The sequence below is a fragment of the Chanodichthys erythropterus genome, chromosome 3, assembly GCF_024489055.1.
Source record: "Chanodichthys erythropterus isolate Z2021 chromosome 3, ASM2448905v1, whole genome shotgun sequence".
Classification (NCBI taxonomy): Eukaryota; Metazoa; Chordata; class Actinopteri; order Cypriniformes; family Xenocyprididae; genus Chanodichthys; species Chanodichthys erythropterus.
In genome coordinates, this window is record NC_090223.1 from 37,483,524 (window position 1) to 37,505,962 (window position 22,439).

At 37.8% G+C, this 22,439-nt stretch overlaps 1 protein-coding gene across 5 annotated transcripts; it reads right to left on the bottom strand.

Annotated features, from left to right (window-relative positions):
- Positions 1–1,258: 1,258 nt before the first annotated feature.
- Positions 1,259–21,474, bottom strand: sgsm3 (small G protein signaling modulator 3). Of its 5 annotated transcripts, XM_067382107.1 has the most exons (22): positions 21,303–21,474; positions 14,498–14,570; positions 14,311–14,399; positions 14,099–14,162; positions 13,027–13,238; positions 12,614–12,721; positions 10,694–10,861; positions 10,397–10,592; positions 8,455–8,600; positions 8,093–8,326; positions 7,792–7,974; positions 6,690–6,845; positions 6,551–6,605; positions 5,942–5,991; positions 5,699–5,851; positions 5,467–5,537; positions 5,332–5,380; positions 5,156–5,241; positions 4,930–5,052; positions 3,885–3,945; positions 3,701–3,772; positions 1,259–2,330 (listed from the first exon to the last, which is right to left on the bottom strand). In XM_067382107.1, exons 2-21 carry the CDS (start codon positions 14,502–14,504, stop codon positions 3,701–3,703), a joined length of 2,283 nt encoding a protein of 760 aa, XP_067238208.1. In that variant the 5' UTR covers positions 14,505–14,570; positions 21,303–21,474; the 3' UTR covers positions 1,259–2,330. The 5 variants fall into 5 exon arrangements, with proteins under 5 accessions (XP_067238208.1, XP_067238205.1, XP_067238206.1 ...); XM_067382104.1 differs by lacking the exon at positions 3,701–3,772 and having other exon boundaries at positions 1,260–2,330; XM_067382105.1 differs by lacking the exons at positions 3,701–3,772; positions 21,303–21,474 and adding an exon at positions 14,706–14,994 and having other exon boundaries at positions 1,260–2,330.
- Between the last annotated feature and the right edge of the window lie 965 nt (positions 21,475–22,439).

The window sequence follows — 22,439 nt, forward strand, 5'->3', positions numbered from 1 at the left end:
CTGCTAAACACAAAGGCAGATATTTGGAAGAATGTTTGTAACCAAACAAAGCTCGCCCCCATTGACTACCATAGTAGGAAAAAAAACACTATGGTAGCGTTGGAAACTTTTTTTCTCGTCAAAGCGGAGACCAGGAGACGTTGGGATATCTTTCAAGCAGAAGTTACTCTTTATTGAGAAACGCGCTGTGTTGCTGTAGTCATCCAAGTCTAATTCAAGCAGTGTACTTGGTAGTTCATATACATTCAAGGGGGAGGGATACATAGAGTAGGGGGTTGAGACAATCCAAACGAAGCATCTAATCAGCATAACTGTGACATTCGAATGCATAGGTGCTAATCCAATCAGTCTGACAGTACTGCCCATACCTTTACATTATCATAGAGACAAAAGCACCAATGTATCTTGAGCTTGTCCTGCCAATTTTTTAGGAAGTTAAGGAAGACAAAAGGTTTGTCACACACACCTGAGCTGCCTGCCTTGAGCTCCTTTGAATGTCATTATCTTTACCTCAAAATGTAAAACACAATGTACATAAAGTTTTCAGTTCATATACTATTACATTGGAACCTAGATATAACATAGTACAAATTTGTAATCCCACATTGTCAAAGGGGGATGAGATCTGTTTGGTTACAAACATTCTTCCAAATATCTTTGTGTTCAGCAGAACAAAGAAATTCATACATGTTTGGAACTAGAGGGTAAGTAAATGATTTTTGGGTGCACTATCCCTTTATAGATGGAGCAGGGACCCCTCTTATTGATGTGTAGCATTTTAACTTAAAACATTTTAATTGTACTAAATACATTGAGACAATTATACATTTAGCTAAACTTTATTTTATTTTTTTATATCCATAGAAGTCAAAATATTTCCATTATATGAAAATTTACTCTATTTTCTAAATTGTGAATGATTCTAACATGCAATTTTAATTTCGAATGCTTAACGTAGTAAATTTTAATCATGACTCAATCTTCAGGTGACAGACTTGTGTCTGGTGATGTGTGCTGAACTCCAATCCGCTTAAACTCTGTCCCTTTTTCAACTGACTGCAAGCTTGTGTTCAGATCTCCCTCCACCCACACAACCATTGGCTTGAACAAAGTCCCTCCCCATTTTTTTTTCTTTTCAATAATGTGTTTCAATTGGTTGTAAAACAACAAAGAAAGTAAATGATTGAAAACGAGCAGATGTTGCACAAATAAAAGACAAACAAGAATTCTTACAGATATAGATTTTTATTTACGTACACATCAGTGATCGTGGATATGATCTAAAGCCCTGCGAGTTGGTCATGCTTAACCATTACAGACTAGTTTTTGGTTCAAAACAATTATACCAATTATAAGAACTACAAAGTGGAGCCCCTTTTCCTTTAACTCACGTAACATGTAATTGTGCCGCTGTAGGCTCTTAAAGTAGTCCATTATGACTTGATGTAGACTGTAATGCAGTGCTGGACAATCAATTTTACATTTCAAAAAGCTAAATACCAGTTTCTCTTCTTTACTGTATACTTTACGTGGTTTATAAGAAATACCAAGATATGTCACCAGGTCGATTCATTGCCACACCAACAATGAATCAGTGATGTCCTTCATGGCCCAATAGAGGTCGATTCAATCAAATGCTGCAGTCTGAACTACACATGAGAGAGAGATCTGACTACAGTAAATGAGTCTCTCCATCACCTGCTGTCATTACTTTGATGTTACAGATGTGGGGTGGCAACCAGTTATTTTGCAAACCATCTTGATTTGAAAATCCTCTAAAGATCATTTGACATTGCGAAGCATATGTGTTTGACTAAATGTGGTTTAATTCCCAATACACACAAACGTGAAACGTGATCATTGACACTGATTTAGCTCTTCAAAACAACTCTTCAGAAGCCAACATTCATTTGAGTCATGACCACTGTAATTGTGCCCCAAATGGTGCAATATTTATTTTGCTTCGGAGGAGGGGAAGTGCTTGCAGGCAGACCACATTGGCCCTTTCTGTAGTTTGATTCTGTGCAAACTACTTGGCAATGGACTCCTCCTTTGTACAGACAGACTCTTACAAGAGTCACAAAAAGTGAAACTATTGTGCCAAGACACGCTAACACTCACCATTTCAGCCATGTGACATAAAGCTGTACATGAAATGAACTTTAATTTCACATGTGATCCCTGTTTTTCTGCAGATGGAGAGTGATTTGGCCTGTGTGTGCAGCTCACAGGATGTGTGTAATGTTTTAGCCGTCGATGTCCCAGCTGAAGAGGTGATGTTTCACCAACATGTCCTGAACTCCCTCCTTCAGAGGCCTCTGCTCCTTCTCCTGGAAAAAGAGTGGGGTAAAGTGAGCCGTTCGGTAATGCGTCTTCACAACTGCATAGCACTGATTAAACAGCTCTCTGTTGGCTGAATTAATTAAAACAAATGGCTGTGCTCAGCATTCCCGCTGATTTTCACCACTATCTTACTTTAATTAAACATGGCACTCTATCAGTGCTTGAGAGCTCGAGTCAAGACAAAAAGGTCAGTGGTGACACGAGAACCACGGTGCACTAATTCAGCTAAAGCACAGAGCGGAAATTCCTCTATGAGCTAACATTAGCGCCAATGGTCTCGCGTTTCAAGTGAATGTGGCGTCACTGTGGAATTCCTCTCAATGCAACTTATAGACAACTGCAAAAACCTCCATTAGCATCGAGCCTACCAGAATGAAGAGAGGATTTTCACGAGCATGCATACGTCATAATCAAATTATCATCCTGTGCAATATTGCATCCTGTCAATTCCCACAATGAAGATGACGGCAACTAGTCAGACACCCAGACAATCCACCCTTAAAGCCTGTTCACACAAAGTTCAATGTTTGCATGAAAAGTTTTTGTATTTTTCAATTGTTGAGATGCAAAAATAAATAAATAGAATCGTCCAATGAGTTTGCATTATGATATACACTACTCAAAAAGCTTTGTTTCAAATAAATGCTGTTCTTTTGAACTTTCTATTTGTCAGAGAACCAAGAAAAAATTTTTTCACGATTTTCACAAAAATATTAATCTGTAATATGAATATTAATTTAACAGATTTTTTTGTTTTTTTGAGCATCAAATCATCATATTAGAATGATTTCTGAAGGATCATGTGACACTGAAGACTGGAGTAATGATCATCACAGAAATAAATTACATTTTAAAATATATTACACAGAAAACAGTTATTTTAATTTTTAATTTTAATATTTCATTTAATTTACTGTATTTTTTATTCAATAAATGCAGTCTGTGTAAGAGACTTAAAAAAAAATAATTTCCCTTCATTTAGATGATTAAAATGAAGCACAGGTAAAATAATAATAATAATTTAAAAGATTAAATAAATCAGCATTAGATAGATTGACTGAATAGTTCTGGTGCTAAATGTTTGCTGTTTATCTGCATATGACTTGGTGTGAGCAGGCCTTTATCTTAACAAGCACACAGAGGTCTGTCTTTAGTGAAGAGTAGTGTTTGCTGTAGAGTTTAATTAGCATTCAACACAAAAGCTGCTAAACTGGTTTTTAGAGGTTTAGTTCACATTATGTGGAGCCACTATGTAAACAGCAGTGAACAGGAGAGCAGGACACACCAAGCGCTATAGCTACTACTACCACCACTTCTTGCTTTGGCAGCTAGTTATTAAGCTAGCTGCCAGCATTACCTAGAGGTCCCAACTAAAGAGGTGATGTTGGACCAAGACATCCACCACTTCTGATTTGAGAACGGGAGACTTCTGGAATGGCAGACAAACACATTACACTGTGTGTTTTTTGTGTCTGCGTGTGCGTGTGGGAGGACATGTGAGACGTTGAGTGAATGTGAGTCAAGAAGTGTTAATCTCTCACCTCTTTTTTGGTAGGCAGCTCACAGTCTTGGGAGAGACTGAAGGCAAACTTTGAGAGAACTCTGAAAGCAGCACATACAAACTCATGTCAGTAATACACTCAAAATAAACCAAACCAACAGTTGTGGCAGTCGTTTCTAACACGGAGACCAGCTTTAAACACTTCTTGACACTTCAATGAATTTCTATGACCCCTCCAGTTATGATTACAGAGAATTCAGCAATGAATCATTCAGACCAAGTTATGAAATGACTCAAAGATTTGCTCGGAAATTAAATTAATTATTATGGCTTATGAGAAAATGTAATGTTTAATGAAAATAATAATAATGATAATTTAGAGCAGAAATAAAAATGTAGAGTAACAAGACAATCTACATTTTAAAATGTTATTCTTATGACTAGTTTTGAAATTAAAAAATACATTAAATTAACAAATTTTAAAATTTCTCTTTGTTCTGAATGGTTCGTAACCCCAATTTCAGCCCAACAACAGTTTATTTATTTTTTATTGCCATATCAGCAACTATGGCTATTTTCATGGCAAGATCAATATATTAAAAATAAATAAATAAACAGAATTAGCACAGTAGTAGTAAAAAACAACAGTTGAACCAACTCGCATAAATATAACAAACATTATATATGCTTTTTCATTCCAATATTTAAAAAGAAAGAAAGAAAAAAAAAAAGCTTATTTCTGGTGAAACATTTAAAAAAAAACATCCATTAAAGAACTTTCTGTGTAAAAACATTGCCTAGTGACATTAAAAGCAGTACATTTCAACAAAATTTGTAGTTTTATACACATACTGGTGGTACATCACCTTTCAATAAAGACAAGTCTGGAATGACCAATTCAGCATCATGTCTACTCTCAAAAATAAAATAACGTATTATTATTAACACCGCTGTTCCGTTCAATGTGCCATGTTTTGATATATACACAAGTTTAGCACAGGTTTGAGATCTGATGGAGGAATTTGACAGTCTGTAATTCTCAAAGAGACAGCCATCTCAGCCCATCAACAGACGCTCAGTCTTACCTGAGTTCACACTTTATCTGAACCCAGCCAGGACTGCGCAGGAAAGACCAGGGATGGTACCATTTCTCCACGGCACTCATACTGGAACACAACACCTCCAGCCAAAGGTGCAGCACCTGCTCACTGACACAACACACACACACAAAGATGAAGAGAGAATATGCTGCAAGCTTGCATAATGGGAAAATAAAACATAAAGAGAGAGTATATCAGCAGGGCGACTTACTTTAAGCCCACGCAGATAAGCGAGCGGAACTTGACATCCATCTGAACGTGAGCAGCATCGTGGCTCATGTTGACAGACTGCACTGCCTAACATGACAGACAGGGAGCGCTCAATGCATAAGCAAAAAACAGTACTCAACTGCTGATCACTAATAAGATTTCTATTGTAAAACCCACCCTGTACAGTAGCTCTTCAGGTGTGAGCACCTTCCCATCTTCATCTAACCTGAAGAGACAAGGATCCGACCGGCTATCGTATCAACAAAGCACCGTTATGAGGATATGTTACGTTTATATTACTACATGTCTCACCTGTAGGTCTTGCACAGCACCAGTCTGGAGTAGACAGAGTTGAAATCTCTCTCCACTTCTCTGCTGGCCGCCTGTGATTAACACACACACATAATCACAACTCTTTCACCCACTTGAACTTCTGGCATGTATGCATCTATACTGTATATTTATTTATAAAGGAAACACAACCTGCTACAAAAGCACTTTAAAAAAGGAGTAAGACATTTCTCTCACAAAAGTTGTCATGTACCTCCTCAATGAAAAGCCATGGGTGACAGGGTCCCCCAAGTATGGAGGGCTTCTTCAGGCCGTGCTGAAAGATGGCCTTGAGAGCAGGACACAATGTGCCTCTGACCAAGTCATTGACTGCCTCAGTTACGGTGTCATCTCCAGCCAGAGAGTACTGAACAACAACAACAACAGATGTGCATGAGAAAATAAACCGCTTAATGACCTATTATCACAAGCAAAGACATTCCCTATTAATAATCACCTCTTTACTTCGTTCATCTAAGACTTCCACAAATTTTGCAGGAAACCAACCTAAAAAGACAAAAAGTGTTATGGGAAATACTGATGGACTTGTAAGTGGAGTAGGGACCTTTTCAGAAAATCAGATTTAATGTTTATAGAGTGATGCAGGTATGACGTCACTTTGTAGGCCAATCGGCAGTTAGCATCACACAAAAACCCAATAGGATTTTTCCATAGGCTTCTGTATTATTGCAAAAAACAAGCTCTGTGATCAACAACAGTTTATGATACACATTTAGCCCATCAAGAATAATAATAATAATACCTGTTCGGCGTGATGACATTTAATCTCCCTGACTGCCTCTGTAGTCCCATTTAGCAACCACCTTTTTTAAGACATGTAACAACTTTTAAAAAAAATCAGGAGTGGGGTAAATGCTGATGCTTTATGTCGTAGAATAAAACGTGAAAGTGTCTCGAGCTTGTGTTCAGCCATTTAACCAAAATCCCATTCAAAAAACCCGTTGTCTTTGGCACAATGGAACCGGAAGTGCTAACACGGTAACTCGTTTCTACGTTTTGCCCTGTCATACCTGCACCACTCTATTGTAAACTCATCTCAGTTCACCTCTCAGGCCGTTCAGTTCTCCCACCCAGCAGTGCTCATCTTTCTGTGAGATGATCTAAGAATAAACAGAAATACAGTTAAGAATCAAGGGTCAGGCGTCAGTTAACATGTTTAAAGGACAGAAACGGCAGATGCGCACTGTGATGATGTCATTCTTCCGAAAGCCCAGTTCATCATCATCGTGCCGTTCAAAGTCCAGCAATGCTTTGGCTCGTCTCCGACGATTCCGAGACACAACCAGGAAGTTCTCGTGATCCCTTTGATGACTCTCCATAGAATAGTCTGGAGTCAAATCCTAGAGAGAAAGACACACACAAGAAATGTACAAAAAATGTTTTTGGGCTATAATAAAAATTAAGGTCAACAGTTGCTAATAATAATAATAATAATAATAAATATAATTATTACTATTATTACAATAATTACAATACTGTAAATATCATTATAATTTTTATCATTAGTATAATTATTAATATACAATGATATAATAATAATAATAATACTGATGGCTACAATTAATATGGACAGAAGTTTTCTTCCAGTTTAATTTTCAGAGGAATTCAGTATCCACTTGTTAAGTCATGACGTAAGGAACGCCGTTTCCGGCTCGACTCGTTTCACTTGAGAATGCCATCGATGGCCGTTTATGAGCGATATTTATTCATTTCGAACATCAATCATTTTAAAAAGTTAAACATTTTAAATACTTACAGTCTACACAACAGTCTCCGTGCTCACAGCGTCACAGATATTAATATTTTGACGATTTATAAAAGATGAATCATTGTCTGGCCATCTGGAATTTTGGTATGGAGATAAAGGTTATAATTATATCTTTTTTGTAGTATTACACCACATCGTGTGTGTATATTAGCACCATTTGTTGTTTTCTTGTGGTATGAGACAGAGCGTTTGGACCCGGAAGCGCTGCTGCGTGACGTCAGACTTAACAACCGAATTGTCAAATGAAATATCTGGCTTGATATCTGACTACTTAATGATTATAATTGATTAATAACTCGAGACTGTCCATGACTCACGGTGGTCTGTTTACAGGGAAAGCAAGTGTGCTGCTAATTTCTTGTTGCATAAGCCTAATTTACACAATTCAACAAAACAACTCAGTGAGTCATCCGGTCAGCTCAGTGCAACCATACATGAGTCACAGTGTTGCGGTTTCAGTGCAAATGTTCTGTTTCTAATTGAATTCTTCCTGATTGATTTGATTGAGTGGCTCTTACAGTGCTGCAATTGCGAGGGTCCAGGCAGTGAAAGTGCTCTGCGGTGCGACTGATGGCTTCTCTCAGCGCTGCCACCAGCTCTGTTTGTTTAATATTTTTGGCCTTCATTGCCTCCACCTCGTCCTCGCCCCAAAGCAGTGAGCTCAGGGTGGATTTCCTGTGCAGGCTCTGTCTGCGGACCACCTGCGCAATGACACACAACTATGAGTAAGCCTTCGATCACATTTTGTCTCTTGTCATTGGGGTGTGTCAAACTGTGTGCATCACAGATGATGGTTAAAGATGTTTTTCATGATCTCACTTTGTTGAGGTTGGTGTGGAGAGAATGGGAGTTGTTGGAGTTGAGCTGGGCCTGCTCTGCCAGGATGTAGGCCAAATGCTTGTGTCTGTGTGCATCTAGGTTATCCTGAGACAGAGATCCTGCCAGACGCACAGCCTCTCCCAGCACTGCGGCCCCATCCTCTAGTTGACTGGGCAGATCTGACAGCGTGTTGAAGATTGATGCTGAGTTCTCAGACGATACCAGCTCTTCCTCCTTAAGAACACAGGAAGAAACGATTATTATTGACTGTGTCAAATAAAACACTCATCATTGCCTTATTTAAAATATGAAGGTGTAGTTAATAGAATACAAAAAACAAAACAACCAAAGACATGAGCTACCTTGATCTTCAGCATGCCCAGTGTAACCTGGAAGAGCACCACTGAACCCTCGTAGAAGAGCAGGTCCCAGATTCGCAGCAGGATGCGTATGTCCACCACACTGGCAAAGGCAGTGAGGAACCAGTGCAGCGTGATTAAAGACAGTTCTGAGAGGGAAAACATGAACATTAGGTAGGGCTGCACGATTTATCAAAATATCGCAAATGTACACATCGCGATATGTATATTGCAATGGCTTGCAATGCCATTTGACTGTTTTCCATAGGCTACAACAAAAAGTTGTGAAAAGTCCAAATTTTAGGTCGAGGCATACCGCAGAGAATAGACTGGGCACACGACTGTTACCTATGTGTGACCTGCTTGACGTTAAAAGAGTTAAGCGCAGTAAGCTGCGGAAAACAACTCATTGCGGTACTCGTGCTGTCTGAAACACAGCCAAAGCGCTCGAGCAATCCCGAATTCAGTTCCCTTTTGTGGCTTACTGCACTTGAACGGTCAAATACACACACAGTTATGTCAATATGCCTGTCTTGTTGAGTATTTGTGTCATTACCTACTCACCCTCATGTCGATCCAAACCCGTAAGACTTAAATTCATCTTTGGATTGCAAATAAATATCTTTTTGATGAAATCTGAGCGATTTCTGTCCCTCCATAGACTGCTACGCAATGACATTTTGACACTTTAAAAAGTAACATGCATGACTCATGAGCTACTAGCTAATGTAAAAAGTTAGCTTACGTTAAGCTAAGGCAATATATCATGGCCATACATATAGGCTAATGTGCTGTACTTAATGAAAACACTACAAGTGAACAGTAAAATTTGTGTCTAATAACGTCATCACATTCGCCACGTTGATGTGCAAATTAGGCGTTAACTAATTAAAATGCGTTAACGCATTTTAATTAGTTAACGCCTGTCATTTGCATACGCTTGACACTGCAGGTGAATAGGATCTAATTTTTGCGGTGTTTTTTCCTGTAAAATTAACAAAATAGGAGCAACAGCTTTTTCCAGTTTAGTGTGAAGATTTTCGTCTAATTTTGAAGTGTTATGTATTCCATTACCACCAAAAGAATTAAAACGATTTATTGCCTTGCTCAAAATAAACAAATCATTGGGGAAACTATGTCCCTCTCCTTGGTGCAGTCATTTATTCCAAATATATACTTGAGACTAGTAGCATAGAAAACATGCACATTGTGGCAAAGTTTCCTTTGACGTTGCCTTCTCTTGTGAGAAACCTAGTGAATACTAAAGAAGACCATGGTCTCTGTGTAAACTGATTATTTTGTAGAAATCTGTTGAGTATGAAACAGTTGTGTGAGTGAATTAAAATAAATCTGTAAGGAAGAGTTGTGTTAATATATTTAACGTTTTGTTTAAAAAAAACAAAAACGTTTTTTTGAAATAAATAATTGAGAAGTGCCCTTTTTTCCGCTTGAGCCCCTGTCCTCCAAAATGTCTGTGCACATCCCTGGTCAGAGGAATATAATTGGAAAGAAGGGTTACGATCAGGCAAGAACTAGGACATGCATTAATATTGGAAAAGCTTCCTAGTGCTGGAGAGAAGTTAGAGAGCGTGAAGGCCTGAAAACAGACACCCGAGGTTGCTTTGTTTCTGCTTGATACGCGAGTAACATTGGATTTTGAATTGGTTGTTGTTGAATCAAAGCTGTCTGATGCGGCTGCTGTTTGTGGTTGCCTGTGTTGCATTGTATGTTCGTTATTTTTGGGGCGGAGCAATGAGTGTTTGTTTGGGTGTCAATTTCAAATATCAAAAGTGTTTCTCAGAAATCGCTTACCGCACCTTTAAAATGATAATTAAGACTTTTGTTATACCATTTAAGATATTTAAGACGTGTTATTATGACCTTAAATTTGACCAAACTGAAAACTTTTAAGGACCCTCTTAATGTGAGGCTGTGTGTGTCTCACCAATGTCATGCTCCTGTAGCAGCTGGTCCAGGCGAGGCAGATACTGCACTATGAGCTGTCTGAGCACACGCTGGTCAGTTTGAACTCCCAACAAAGTGGAGGAGAAGTATGAGGGAGGCAGCATGTCCTCTATCAGAGCACACATCATCCACAGAGCATCTTCCTCCTCCAGAAACAACAGCAGGCAGGACACCACCTGCATCAAAGACAAACACGCATGCCACAGAGTCTGACACCTGATGACCCAAATGTTAGACAACAGAGAGACAGAGAGTCTGTGTTAAGGTTGCTCCTCACCATGCCAGTGCCCTGACAGTAGCCGATGTCGGGATACAGCCATGCAAGCCCTTTCAGGACCCGCCTGAGCTTGGGCACCCCCACACTCGACAAAGTGCTGAAGCATGCATTAGTGGGCATGGTCCGCAAAAGATCCTTTTCTATCTGCAGCACAGACAGAGAGAGAACCTTAATAAAGGAAATATTGGAAGATGGTAATAAATAAATCAAACACATCACGAGTAAAATGCATATTGATGTTAGCTGACACAAAACCCAAATGAAGATAATTCAAAAACATTATTGTGGCAGACAGATCAAAATAAAAGTAGTTCAACTTTTAAAGGGGACCTATAATGCCTCTTTTACAAGATGTAATAAAAGTCTCTGGTGTCTCTAGGATGTGTCTGTAAAGTTTCAGCTCAAAATACCCCACAGATCATTTATTAGAGCGTGGCAAATTTGCCCCTATTTGGGTGTGAGCAAAAACATGCAGTTTTTGTGTGCGTCCATTTAAATGTAAATGAGCTGCTCCCGGCCTGCTTTCCAAAAGAAGGCAGAGCTTTAACAGCTTGCACTACAGATGCTCAACAACAACAAAGCTGGACAATCTCACGCAGCCAAAATGATGATCGTCAGTAACGGTGTTCAGCCTTATACTGTTCAAACCAGGGTCGGACACTGATGGAGAGACAACTTATAGATGTTTCTGAACGGTTAGTGGATAAATTTATATAGTTGCTGTGGAGTTGATTCAACTCATCGACTAGCATGTGCCGTCATGTTAATCTTTTGTGCAAATCCAGCATTGAATTGACCCTTGTTTGTGAAGCAGTCTGGCATAAAATGACGGTATGGCAGCAACACTTCCTCTTCTCTAAAGCAGCCCAACATGGCCTCACCTCCTTTGTTGCATGTTCTCGGGAGCAGGGTTTATGTAAATTTTAGGATTAGTGATGTCACTAACCCAGGAAGAAGCTTGTTTTAAACAGAATTCTGTAAAAGAAAATATCTCCCTTTGCAACTTTGCAGATGTTGTTTATGCTGAAACACCAATATTACACACCAACTAAAGTAAAAAAAAAACTATAAACACATAGCCCAAGACTTATATTTTGAGATATTCAGATATTATCTTTTATGCATATATATATATATATATATTTTTTTTTTTTTTGCCACAGTGAATTTAAATATCAATGTAGCTTGTTAAATTTAGCATATTTCATTATTCTTCAAGCTGGAAGAAAACAGAACATCATCATGTTTTACCAATAAGCTTTTTACATAACTACTAATATTACAGGATTCTGTTTTTGTTGTTTGTATGCATCAGCTAAATAAATTTTATGAAAACACTGTTTTCTTTTAAAGCTGCTGTACAGCCTAAATGATCTCTGTTTGCATCACTGAATCATTTTCCTGCTATCACTGTAAAGCTGCTTTTAAACAACCTGTATTATATTAAGTGCTATATAAATAAAGCTGACTTGACATGTAAATGACATACACTATCATTTAAAAGCTTGAAGTGTGTATGATTTTTTAAATGTTTCTCATGCTCACCAAGGCTCCATTTATGTGATCAAAATTCAGTAAAAACAGCAATATTGTGAAATATTATTACAATTTAAAATAACTGTTGAACTATTGAAAAAGGCCTATATTTAAAAATTTAATTTATTTGTAATATCAAAGCTGAATTTTCAGCATCCAGTCTTCAGTGTCTGACCCTTCAAAAATCATTATAATATACTGATTTGCTGCTCAATAAACATTTATTATTATGATCAACGTAGAAAACAGTTGTGCTGCTTAATATTTTGTTTTTGGGGGATTCTTTGATAAATAGAAAGTTCAAAAGAACAACATTTATTTGAAATAGAAATTTCTACTTCAAATAAATCTCCACAATAGATCTGTGGCAGAGATGACATGTACCTGCTTGGCTGCTGTAGTGTCATCATTAGAGCTGTTTTTGACGATTTCCCTGTAGGAAATTTCTGACGTTCTCTTTTTCTGCAGAGCCCCAGACAAACGCATCCACAACTGAGGAAATGCATAAAAAAGACAATGGAGTACGAGACAGATAAACACACAAAGATGCAGCTGGAAGATCATAGATTCGAGACGCACCGCTGTTCTCATGGGATTCTCTAAAAATAGCAATACAGCATAAACAAGATATTACCAAGACATCATGTCCTATTTCAGTGACATTAAGAATGCCTCAAGCATGAACATGGTTGCCATGGGAACATTACATCAGCAGATAAGTCGCCTGATGGTGTGTAACAATACAAAGACAGCTTTTAATATGCTGTGAGGTCGATAAACAGGCTCTCAGTGCTGACCTGTGGTCTCATGCTGTGCGGTATGCCCCCCAGCACGAGGGAACGAAGGCGGTCTGAGCGGGCCAGTGTGGGGGAGATCTTGTCCCACGTCAGGTCTCCTACAGTGTTATTGTGGGTGAACTCCAGATGGGCTTGCCAGCGAAGTCTTTGCTGAGGATCTTCTCTTTCAGGGGCTCCCTCACCACGCAGCCATTTTCGTGTCTCAACCCCATCTGAAATACATACACACACACACACACACACACACACACACACACACACACACACACACACACACACACACACACACACACACACACACACACACACACACACACACACACACACACACACACACACACACACACACACACACACACACACACACACACGCACGCACGCACACACACACACAAAAAAAAACAGTTTCACACTCTTGTCAAAGAAGAGAAAAGACAGTACTAGATGAGACATTAAGCTTCTCCATTTTACTTTTCTTTTTAAACCTGATCACTTACTTTTCCAAAAGTCACCTGTCCCAAAAAACACTTCTACAAAGATTTAACATATTAAATTATTGGCAATAATTATACATAGTGTTTTTTAATACATATTATATACTTTACTGTTCAAAAGTTTGGGGTTGGTAAGATTTTTAAATGTTTTTGAAACAAGTCTCTTATGCTCACAAAGGTGTTTGATAAAAATACAGTAATATCTAACATGATAAATATTTTATAGCAAACTTTGATGAAAATAAAGTTCAGAAGAACAGCATTTATTTGAAATATAAATCTTTGTAACATTATAAATGTCACTTTTGATCAACATAATGCATCATTTCTGAGTTAAAGTAATCATTTCTTAAAAAAGCAAAACAACACTCACTAACCCCAGACTTTTAATTGGTAATATATACAGTATTATTAAAACCGTCTGGGGTGGTGCAGAATAATGGATTATGCAAACTTAGTGCATACACGTAATGCAATGTAAAGACAGATTTAGCTTTTTTTTCCCTGTGGTTGTCCAAGACAAGTGTTAAGGTTGAGCCTTTTTAACTTTTTATTAATGCAGATGTTCCCACACCAACCTTCACTGTCAATCCGGAACCCAAATTCATCGTACTGCAGCTCTGCTTCCATACTGGGGTCTTTCTGCAATAATCAGAACAATGTCTGTGAGAAATGAACCATCTCCCATGACAATGAAGATGTTACAATAACAAAATACCATTTATCTGGCACACATCAATGCAATGTTATGAAACATTCCTCTAAAAAGAAAGAAATGTGAGTAAACTACCTGACAGTACTTCGCCAGGATGTCCTGGGGCCACATGCTGGGTGTGAGGGCCGAAAAAGGCCCCCCTGGGGCTGGAGTGTAACTACCTGCTAAACAGAAAACTCTATGAGGGGATTTACTGTGTTTAACAATACACAAATACAACCATGCTCCCATTTTATTTTTTATATTCATGCAGTAAGCTTACTTGACATGGTATTTGTTTTAGTGTCTGAAGAGAAGAGTCCGACTAGAGCAGGTCAGGTCGAGGTTCACAGGTCCTAGAGAAGGGACCAACACATACCAAATATGTAAAAACATTCCCATTAAACATAGTAGTAAAGCCAACACACACAGAGAGCATCATTACTCAAGTGATCAATGCAATTCACAGCCTCTAGAAATAATTACCTTACCTTAAAAAATGCGCTTAAAGGAGCCAACAAAGCAGAATATCATATAACGTCACTCTAGTGCAATTCAATAAGGAAAAAAAGTAGTAGACTATGAGGAAGTGAAATGTCTGAAAGCTTTTTTTTCAAAGCTAAACTTGAGCTGCAGGCATCTTAATACTGTCCTCTTTCATGCTCCATTTCTCCAGATCAACGCAGACACACTGGATGGCGAGCAAAATCTTCAGCAGCACAGCATGTCCACATGAAGAAATCATCCCAATGAGAAGCCCATAGACAACACACTACCTTACATGACCTCTCTCTCTCTCTCTCTCTCTCTCTATAACACTGACATCAGCTGGGTTTACAGCCTAGCATAAGGCAGGCATTGTTTATCCACTAAACTCACAACAAACCCATTAGGGAATGTGAGAGAGGGGGGATATGGGATTATAGGCCCACCCAAATCAAAAGAAATAAATGGCAAAACTTAATGCCAGAATTCTCACCTATAAGCTCTCTAAGCGTCTGTATATGGTGTGAATTAAGCAACTTTTTTTTTTTCGTTTTTTTTTTTTTTAATAGCCTATATGTGCAGATTGTTCACATGATGTAGGCAATTGTTTTGTATTGTTTACATGACAGATGCACATTCTATTAATTATTACCATGTAATGCTTTCTTAAATGCATCTCAACTCAGAATGCCTATTGTTGGTTTGATTGCTCGTTACATAAATATTTTTTGTTGATCTGATGTAGTAGATTTAGTGCTGCTGGAGGATAACAGGTCAAGTGTTTAAGTACTGCGGATGTGGGTTTACCAAACAGGACCCGTGCAGGACTCTGCTCTGAGACAGTGTTTTAAGAAATTTGATGGTTTACGGCTGCCAGAGGCTTTTTTCAGCTGGTATGCTAATGCACCATTCAATTTCCTTGTTTGTTTAAAATAAATCACTTCCTTGTTGAATGAAAGCCAAAGAGTCTTTGGGAATAGAGTTAAGGACTGCTCTATAAATGCACCAGAGCTTATCTTCCTGCTCTGCATATATGTGTGTGTGTGTGTAGCATGACGTCAGAAAGAGAGCAATGGAAAAACTTAGATGTTATCTGGATATGCATAATGCAAGTACAGGACCTCCTGGAAGCTCCACTGATGGATATAATACAGAAAGAGATATTGAGAGAGAGTGAGAGCTTTCTGCTGAAAATGTAGTGATCTAGTGATCATCTTGACCCATTGTGTTTTTTTAAATTATTTATTTATTTATAGCCCTGCAAACCTGAGCATTTGGTTTTCTGTGTGGTTCTCAACCGTTTTGACCCCAAGGCCCCCTACTGCCCACAACAATATTCAAATGTTTCCATGTTTTCAGTTGTTCATGATGTACTGGATAAGGATTAAGGATAAGGATTTTTAAAAATATTTTTGACTCAAAATTTCTACCTGATACAGTATTTTAGAGCTTTGAATAACTTGGAAGTTTGCTGAAGTCCCCTGATTGAGAACCATTGTTCTACATTAGCCCCTTTCACACAGTAATCCTGGTAAATTACCGTAAAATTACCAGAATGACTTATACACAAATATGCTGTTCACACAAGTAACGGCGTTCTGGCATTTTTCCCTTAAGAGACCATACACACATCAGCAGCAAAATGCGGGTAAATTTTGTGATGTCAGTCATTGGAAATGATCTTTAAACACTGCACCATTGTCTTCATTTGCATTTCACTATCTATTCAATTTGACAAAATGTTTTTGCCGTCTGAGTGACAGGCATAATGGATGATCAAACAAAATGCATTTTTACTCTTAAAAACATGAGACACACATAATAGTATCCAACTGCAGAGCCGTAGCTCTTATGAATGGAAAAGGCAGGGTCTCGAGCGAGACATGTTGAAAAAGCTGCGAGATGTGGTGCACCTGATATAGATGATCATCTAGTGTATTTAAAAAAAAAAAAAAAAAAAAAAAAAAAAATATTAAAAAGCTTACTGTAAACAGCGCAGAGTAATCACATCATCTCCATAAGAACTTTGATTGGCCCAATTTACTGGTAATGTTACAACTTCCAATTTACTGGTATTTTTGAAAAGGTCCTGTTCACACATGATCTCTTACCAGTAATGACTGAATGTGGGCTATTGTCACAAAGATAACAAACTTAAAAAAAAAAAAAAAAAAGAAGTGCCGTGTGACAGTTCTGAAATCTTCAGTATGTCTACAAATCATCAGTTTTTCATCATTGTTCTCAAACTAAAATATAATGTCCAGTTTGCTGTGAATTTTCTTTTTGTAAATAAATAAAATGAGTGAAGAACTTCATAAAGAACATTTATGTGCTGCTATAAAATAATGGGCAAGAAAAAATTATTCAAAATTATCATTATTAAAAAACCTAATATATATATATATATATATATATATATATATATATATATAGGCCAATGACGTGATGGGTCATTTTTTTGTCCAAAGGCCTTAATAATACTAAAAAACTAAGATATGGCATCCAAAGTATGTAAGGTAGAACAACTAGATCTCTTTTATTGAATCCAAAAGGTTTTAATTATATTTTGCTACATATAAAGTTATTTTAAAGATTCTGAAGCCATTTCATGTGATTAAAATATCTTATAACATCATATATCAACATAGTGCGAAATGGTATTAAAATTATGTGTGGAAGTCGTTGCTTTGTTATGAGAAAGAATGTCCAGAAAAAAATAATTTCATTGATGTCATTCGGAGTAACCAATATAAAGGGACCATTTTGGATCAAGTCATGCGGTCAAAATCATGTGACAGGATGTGACATCATTCAGACGCCTGCAAAGGACCACATGATCATGAAGCAAACTAGCTAACTTTCTTTTAACTATATGAAAAGTTCAAGTTTTCACTTGCTCATACGCATGTCCCGAAACATCAGGTCATTCGGTAAAACTGCTATAAATGTTGTAATATTTTAAAAACTTGTACTAAATAGAAAATGTTTGATTGTCCTTTTGCTAGCTAGCTAGATATCAGCCTGTTAGCATTGTTTGAAAATATTATAATTCGGTATAACCAAAAGTGTAATTCGGTAAAACCAAAAGTTTGGTTAAACCAAATTTTTTTTTGGTGATAAATCTTGAAAAAAAAAAGAAAGTCAAAAGCAGTGTTAATTGATTATAAAAACTACAAAATCTTGTCAACACTTAATAAAACTTCAAAACATTATTGAGCCCTGTTGTAGAAATGAGTGTTACTGCATTTCAGAGTTAAAATATATGGCTTTTTAACCATTTACAAAGCCAAATGAATACAGATTCATGTAGACCAGTGTGTCTGAGCCTAAGAGGACAGTCATGACATCACTGCAGGCTCTCCACCATTAAACAAACAATGACAATCCTCATCACACTGTGAACACCATCGATAGTATCATCCCTATGGCAACAGACCCCACAGCAACCAAAAAGACACAGGCTGAAGGCACCAGATTAGTGTCCAGTGTGAGAGAGGAGTCAGTGCTCCCAGAAGACACTCTAAGAAACAGAAACCTTACAATTTTCCAATAATAGTAGGTTACAAATCCCAGTACTCTCAGGAAAACAGAGTCTGGGCTGTTAGCTGCTATAATGAAAGTAGATTGGATCATGTCAAGGTAGGTAGATAGATCAATGCAACGTTGTCATGACGACAGAAGGGTAACAGTGATTTGTGGGTGAATTATTCCCTTTAAAATGACTATGCTGGCGTGGCTGAGGAATAGCGGGTGTAAAATAAACGTTAACTGAAATAAAACAAAATATATTAATAAAAATGACAAAATAACACTGGTGTGTGTGTGAGACAGTGATTGAGCGAGACGCCTGCCAACCGAAGGCCATTCATGCCATGAGGCACGTGGCAGCTCTCTGACGTCAGCAAGAAGGGGAGAACAGAGGGAGGGACGGGGGCAGTGTGTTACATGACTCACGCCGTGTTGTGACTAGAAGAAGCTGGAGGAAGGAAAGCTGGAGGTGGGGCTGATGAGAGACGGGATCTTTCTCACCGAGATGACTCTGCTCATATCGGGGTACTTTTTCCCCATCACAGCTGGACACATAACGCACTCAGAGGCCATCAGAAGTGTCATAATCTCTGCAGGATATCCTAACCTGCACTGTGCTTAAGGAGGGCGTGAACCACAGTAGACAAACAAAGCCAAACCTTACAGCCACACTATACTGTACATATGTCGAGGGAGTGTCGGTTTTAAAGACGAATTCAAAACTTCAAGCAGACGAAGGAATCTTTGTTAACACTGACCAAAACAATATGATTACATTACAAGCACATTCAATCTTTCAAACTGCCAAACTGCAAGGGTGCCCGCCCACTTTTTCAGCACCCTTGGTTTCAGAAATACAGATTTTAAAAAAGTCTTTAAGAATTATAAGCCATTAACCAAACCAACCAGCCACGATTTGAATCACAAACTTTGATTTAAAGCAAAAAAGCATTTGAAAATCAGACACTGCGTACTGTTGAGTAGGTACTACATTTGAATTAAAATTTACTTCACGACCGTTGAAAAAGTATGTTTTATATAGTACAAATGCATGTAGTATGAATGAATTTGGACGTACTACATCCGCTATGTTGTTACTGTCATGTGATCTACCAGCGTCAGTTACGTCCCTTCAACTCCATTCACAAATCCTCTCCCGTGGCCTCATGGGATAGTAAAGTGTCCATTGTATGCGCACTTCAGAATCTTACTGGAAGTAGTAAATCATCCGGATACTACTCTGTTTGCATATTGTTTTTCACATACTATATAGCAGAGAAGTATCTGATTTTGGACGCAGCATCTTTCGCAGTGCTTCATGGGAGTGGGTGGAGCTAAAAAGCCTTGACAATTCTGATTGGTGGAGATTTCCTTACAGAATCATGGATAACGTAGATTTCAACCACGAATTCCACTGTTAAACACGATCATTTAATGAAATGAGTTTGAAGAAACCTGGATGATGGCTGCGACAAAATCATTTTCCATAGATAAACCACCTAGTAGCTCACACTATAGGTTTGTTTTAAAGGTTTTTAAGTTATTATTATAAAAAATCAATTCCACTATGGAAAAAATTGGGGGGAGAAAAAAGTCACAAAATCAATGGAGTGAAACAAACCCATTAAATTCTGTTAAACTTCAAGCAAATAAATACTTAAAGGGTTTGTTCACCCAAATATGAATTTATTACTCACCCTCATGTTGTTCCACACCCCTGTAAGACCTTCATTAATCTTCAGAACACAAATTAGGATATTTTTGATGAAATCTGATGGCTCAGTGAGGCCTCAATTGAGAGCAAAGCCATTGAAACTCTCAAGACCCATAAAGGTACTAAAAACATATTTGAGAAAGTTCATGTGAGTTCAGTGGTTCTGTCTTAATATTATAAAGCGATGAGAATACATTCTGTGCGCCAAAAATACAAAATAAAGACTTTTCAACAATATCTTCTATATGGGCCGATTTCAAAACACTGCTTCGGAGATTTACGAATCAAATCGGAGCACCAAAGTCACGTGATTTCAGCAGTTTTACGGGTGTAGAACGACATGATAGTGAGTAATTAATGACATTATTTTCATTTTTGGGTGAACTAACCCTTTACAACTAACGTTAACTGTATTATATACGATTCAGAGGTCACGATTAAGAATTATTATTCTAATTTCATTAAAGAAAAATGTCATCTAAAAATAATTTTGTATTCAAATCACCTGTATGATTTTCTTTTGTTTAGCAGAAAAAGAGATGAGGGTCGAATGAGAGCCTCAGTCAGCTTTCACTTTATGGAAAAAAGGAGCAATGAACATGAATGGTGACTAAAGCTGTCAGTCCATAATATTCTGTCTAGCATCATATTTTGTGTCCTAGAGAAGAAATAATATGACCAGCATGACCGCACTCTTCATTTGCATTCTATTGAGACCTTTAAAAAGCAAAAAATCAATGGGAGCAGGACGAGTCGTTCACCATATGGCACCTGAAATGAGTTCACGAACTGGCGCACGGGTGCAGTTCACAATGAACCAGAATAACGGACCTATAATAAGCGTTTCAGGGTTACCGAACCAAATAATAATAATAATAATTCACCCCCTCTGCGATAGATATTAGCAGACAATCACCTGTAATCGCACAAGAGTAGCGCACTGTCAAAAACACTGCTGCTGTCAGTCAAGCAAACTTCGATGCGCGAGCTGAACATCTTAGAACAAGAAGAAACCTTAATGTTTGCTTCTTAATATAATCTTATGTCGTGCGAAAACAGTGTTACTACATCTACAGGGCAAATTATAGCAACCACGCTCTCCAAATATGAACATATTGCTCTGATTAATATACAATACGTGCAAAATACAGCTTAGAGGACATTAAAATCTGTTTGCCGCTTTCATAGACGATACCGATACTGACTATATACATGTAAAACACGTAAACAGCACACTAAAAATATATAAAAGTCCGCTTTAGCTCGGAGACAGTAAGTGGTCAAGCATCAGTGATCAATGCACTTGCCGCTACGATTAGCCACCGAGCTAGCGAACCAACAGTGTTATCTGTCCTCTTACCTTACGTCATGCTGAATCTCCTTTCTGAAGAGATGTACTTCGTGCCACAACTGCGCATATAATTTCTGGATACGGTGTCAGTATGGGATGTGTACTTTTAACTCGGGTTTTGTGATGGTGGACGGATGCACACCGCACAGACCGACTGTTTTGCGTCATTCACCTGTTCGTGTTTCGCCCTGAAGGACTGTATCCTTCCGCTAAAAGACATTTCCTAAATAAATAGTTCCCATGCTACTAACAGATTTTGCTTGACAATATATATATATACATAATGGAGGAGAGTAAACCGTATTTTTAAAATCTTTGTATATTTTACCCATCTTTTCATCATTTACATCATCATATCTGGAAACTTCACTCTCATATGAGCTTTCAAGTGAAACATAGCGTGTTATTCACTGAATAAGTGTCGTTTTTGAAACGAACTGCTCACGTTAGTCGCGTTGTGTGGCCCATAATAGTGAAATAAAGTGTGCAGCACTGACGTTCATCTCAATGTTCAGAAATCATGTAGCAGAGCAGGAACTAGAGCAAACTGTGCCAACACAACATCATCATATCCGTCCGCCGCCTTCATTAAACTTCATGACGTATACTTACAACGGTGCTTAATCCGTTCATTCATTTGTACGGTCTCTTTATACCACATGTGTTTTTAAAAGTTTTAAAGCGTATTATTTGCTGCCCATGTAGGAATTTTAGCATTTCTTGCAGTTGTAGCACTGATTTGAGTCTTATTCAATGCGTTATTTTCGCATTATTTCATATACAAACATGATTTTTTTTAAAACGACATAGAGAAAAGTATTGTTAAAATACAAGAACTACTGGAATACAAAAAGAACCAGTCCTAATGCAGCTGTCAATTACATCTTTAGTGTTTGATAATAGTCACGTTTTAATATAATTTCAGCTAGGCTACATATTTAGTACACTATACCCTTAAGTAGACTATGTTATTTATATTGAAATAAATGTATGGACAGTTTTAACAGGTCAAATAACAATCGTTATTTCACTGTCCTGTTAGCATTTAGTTCATATGCATATGTTCCCGGATCAACATATTTTGTTGATCCTGGAACAACATTGTTGTCTGAAAATCCTATTCCTACCTGTAAAACCTATCCCTAC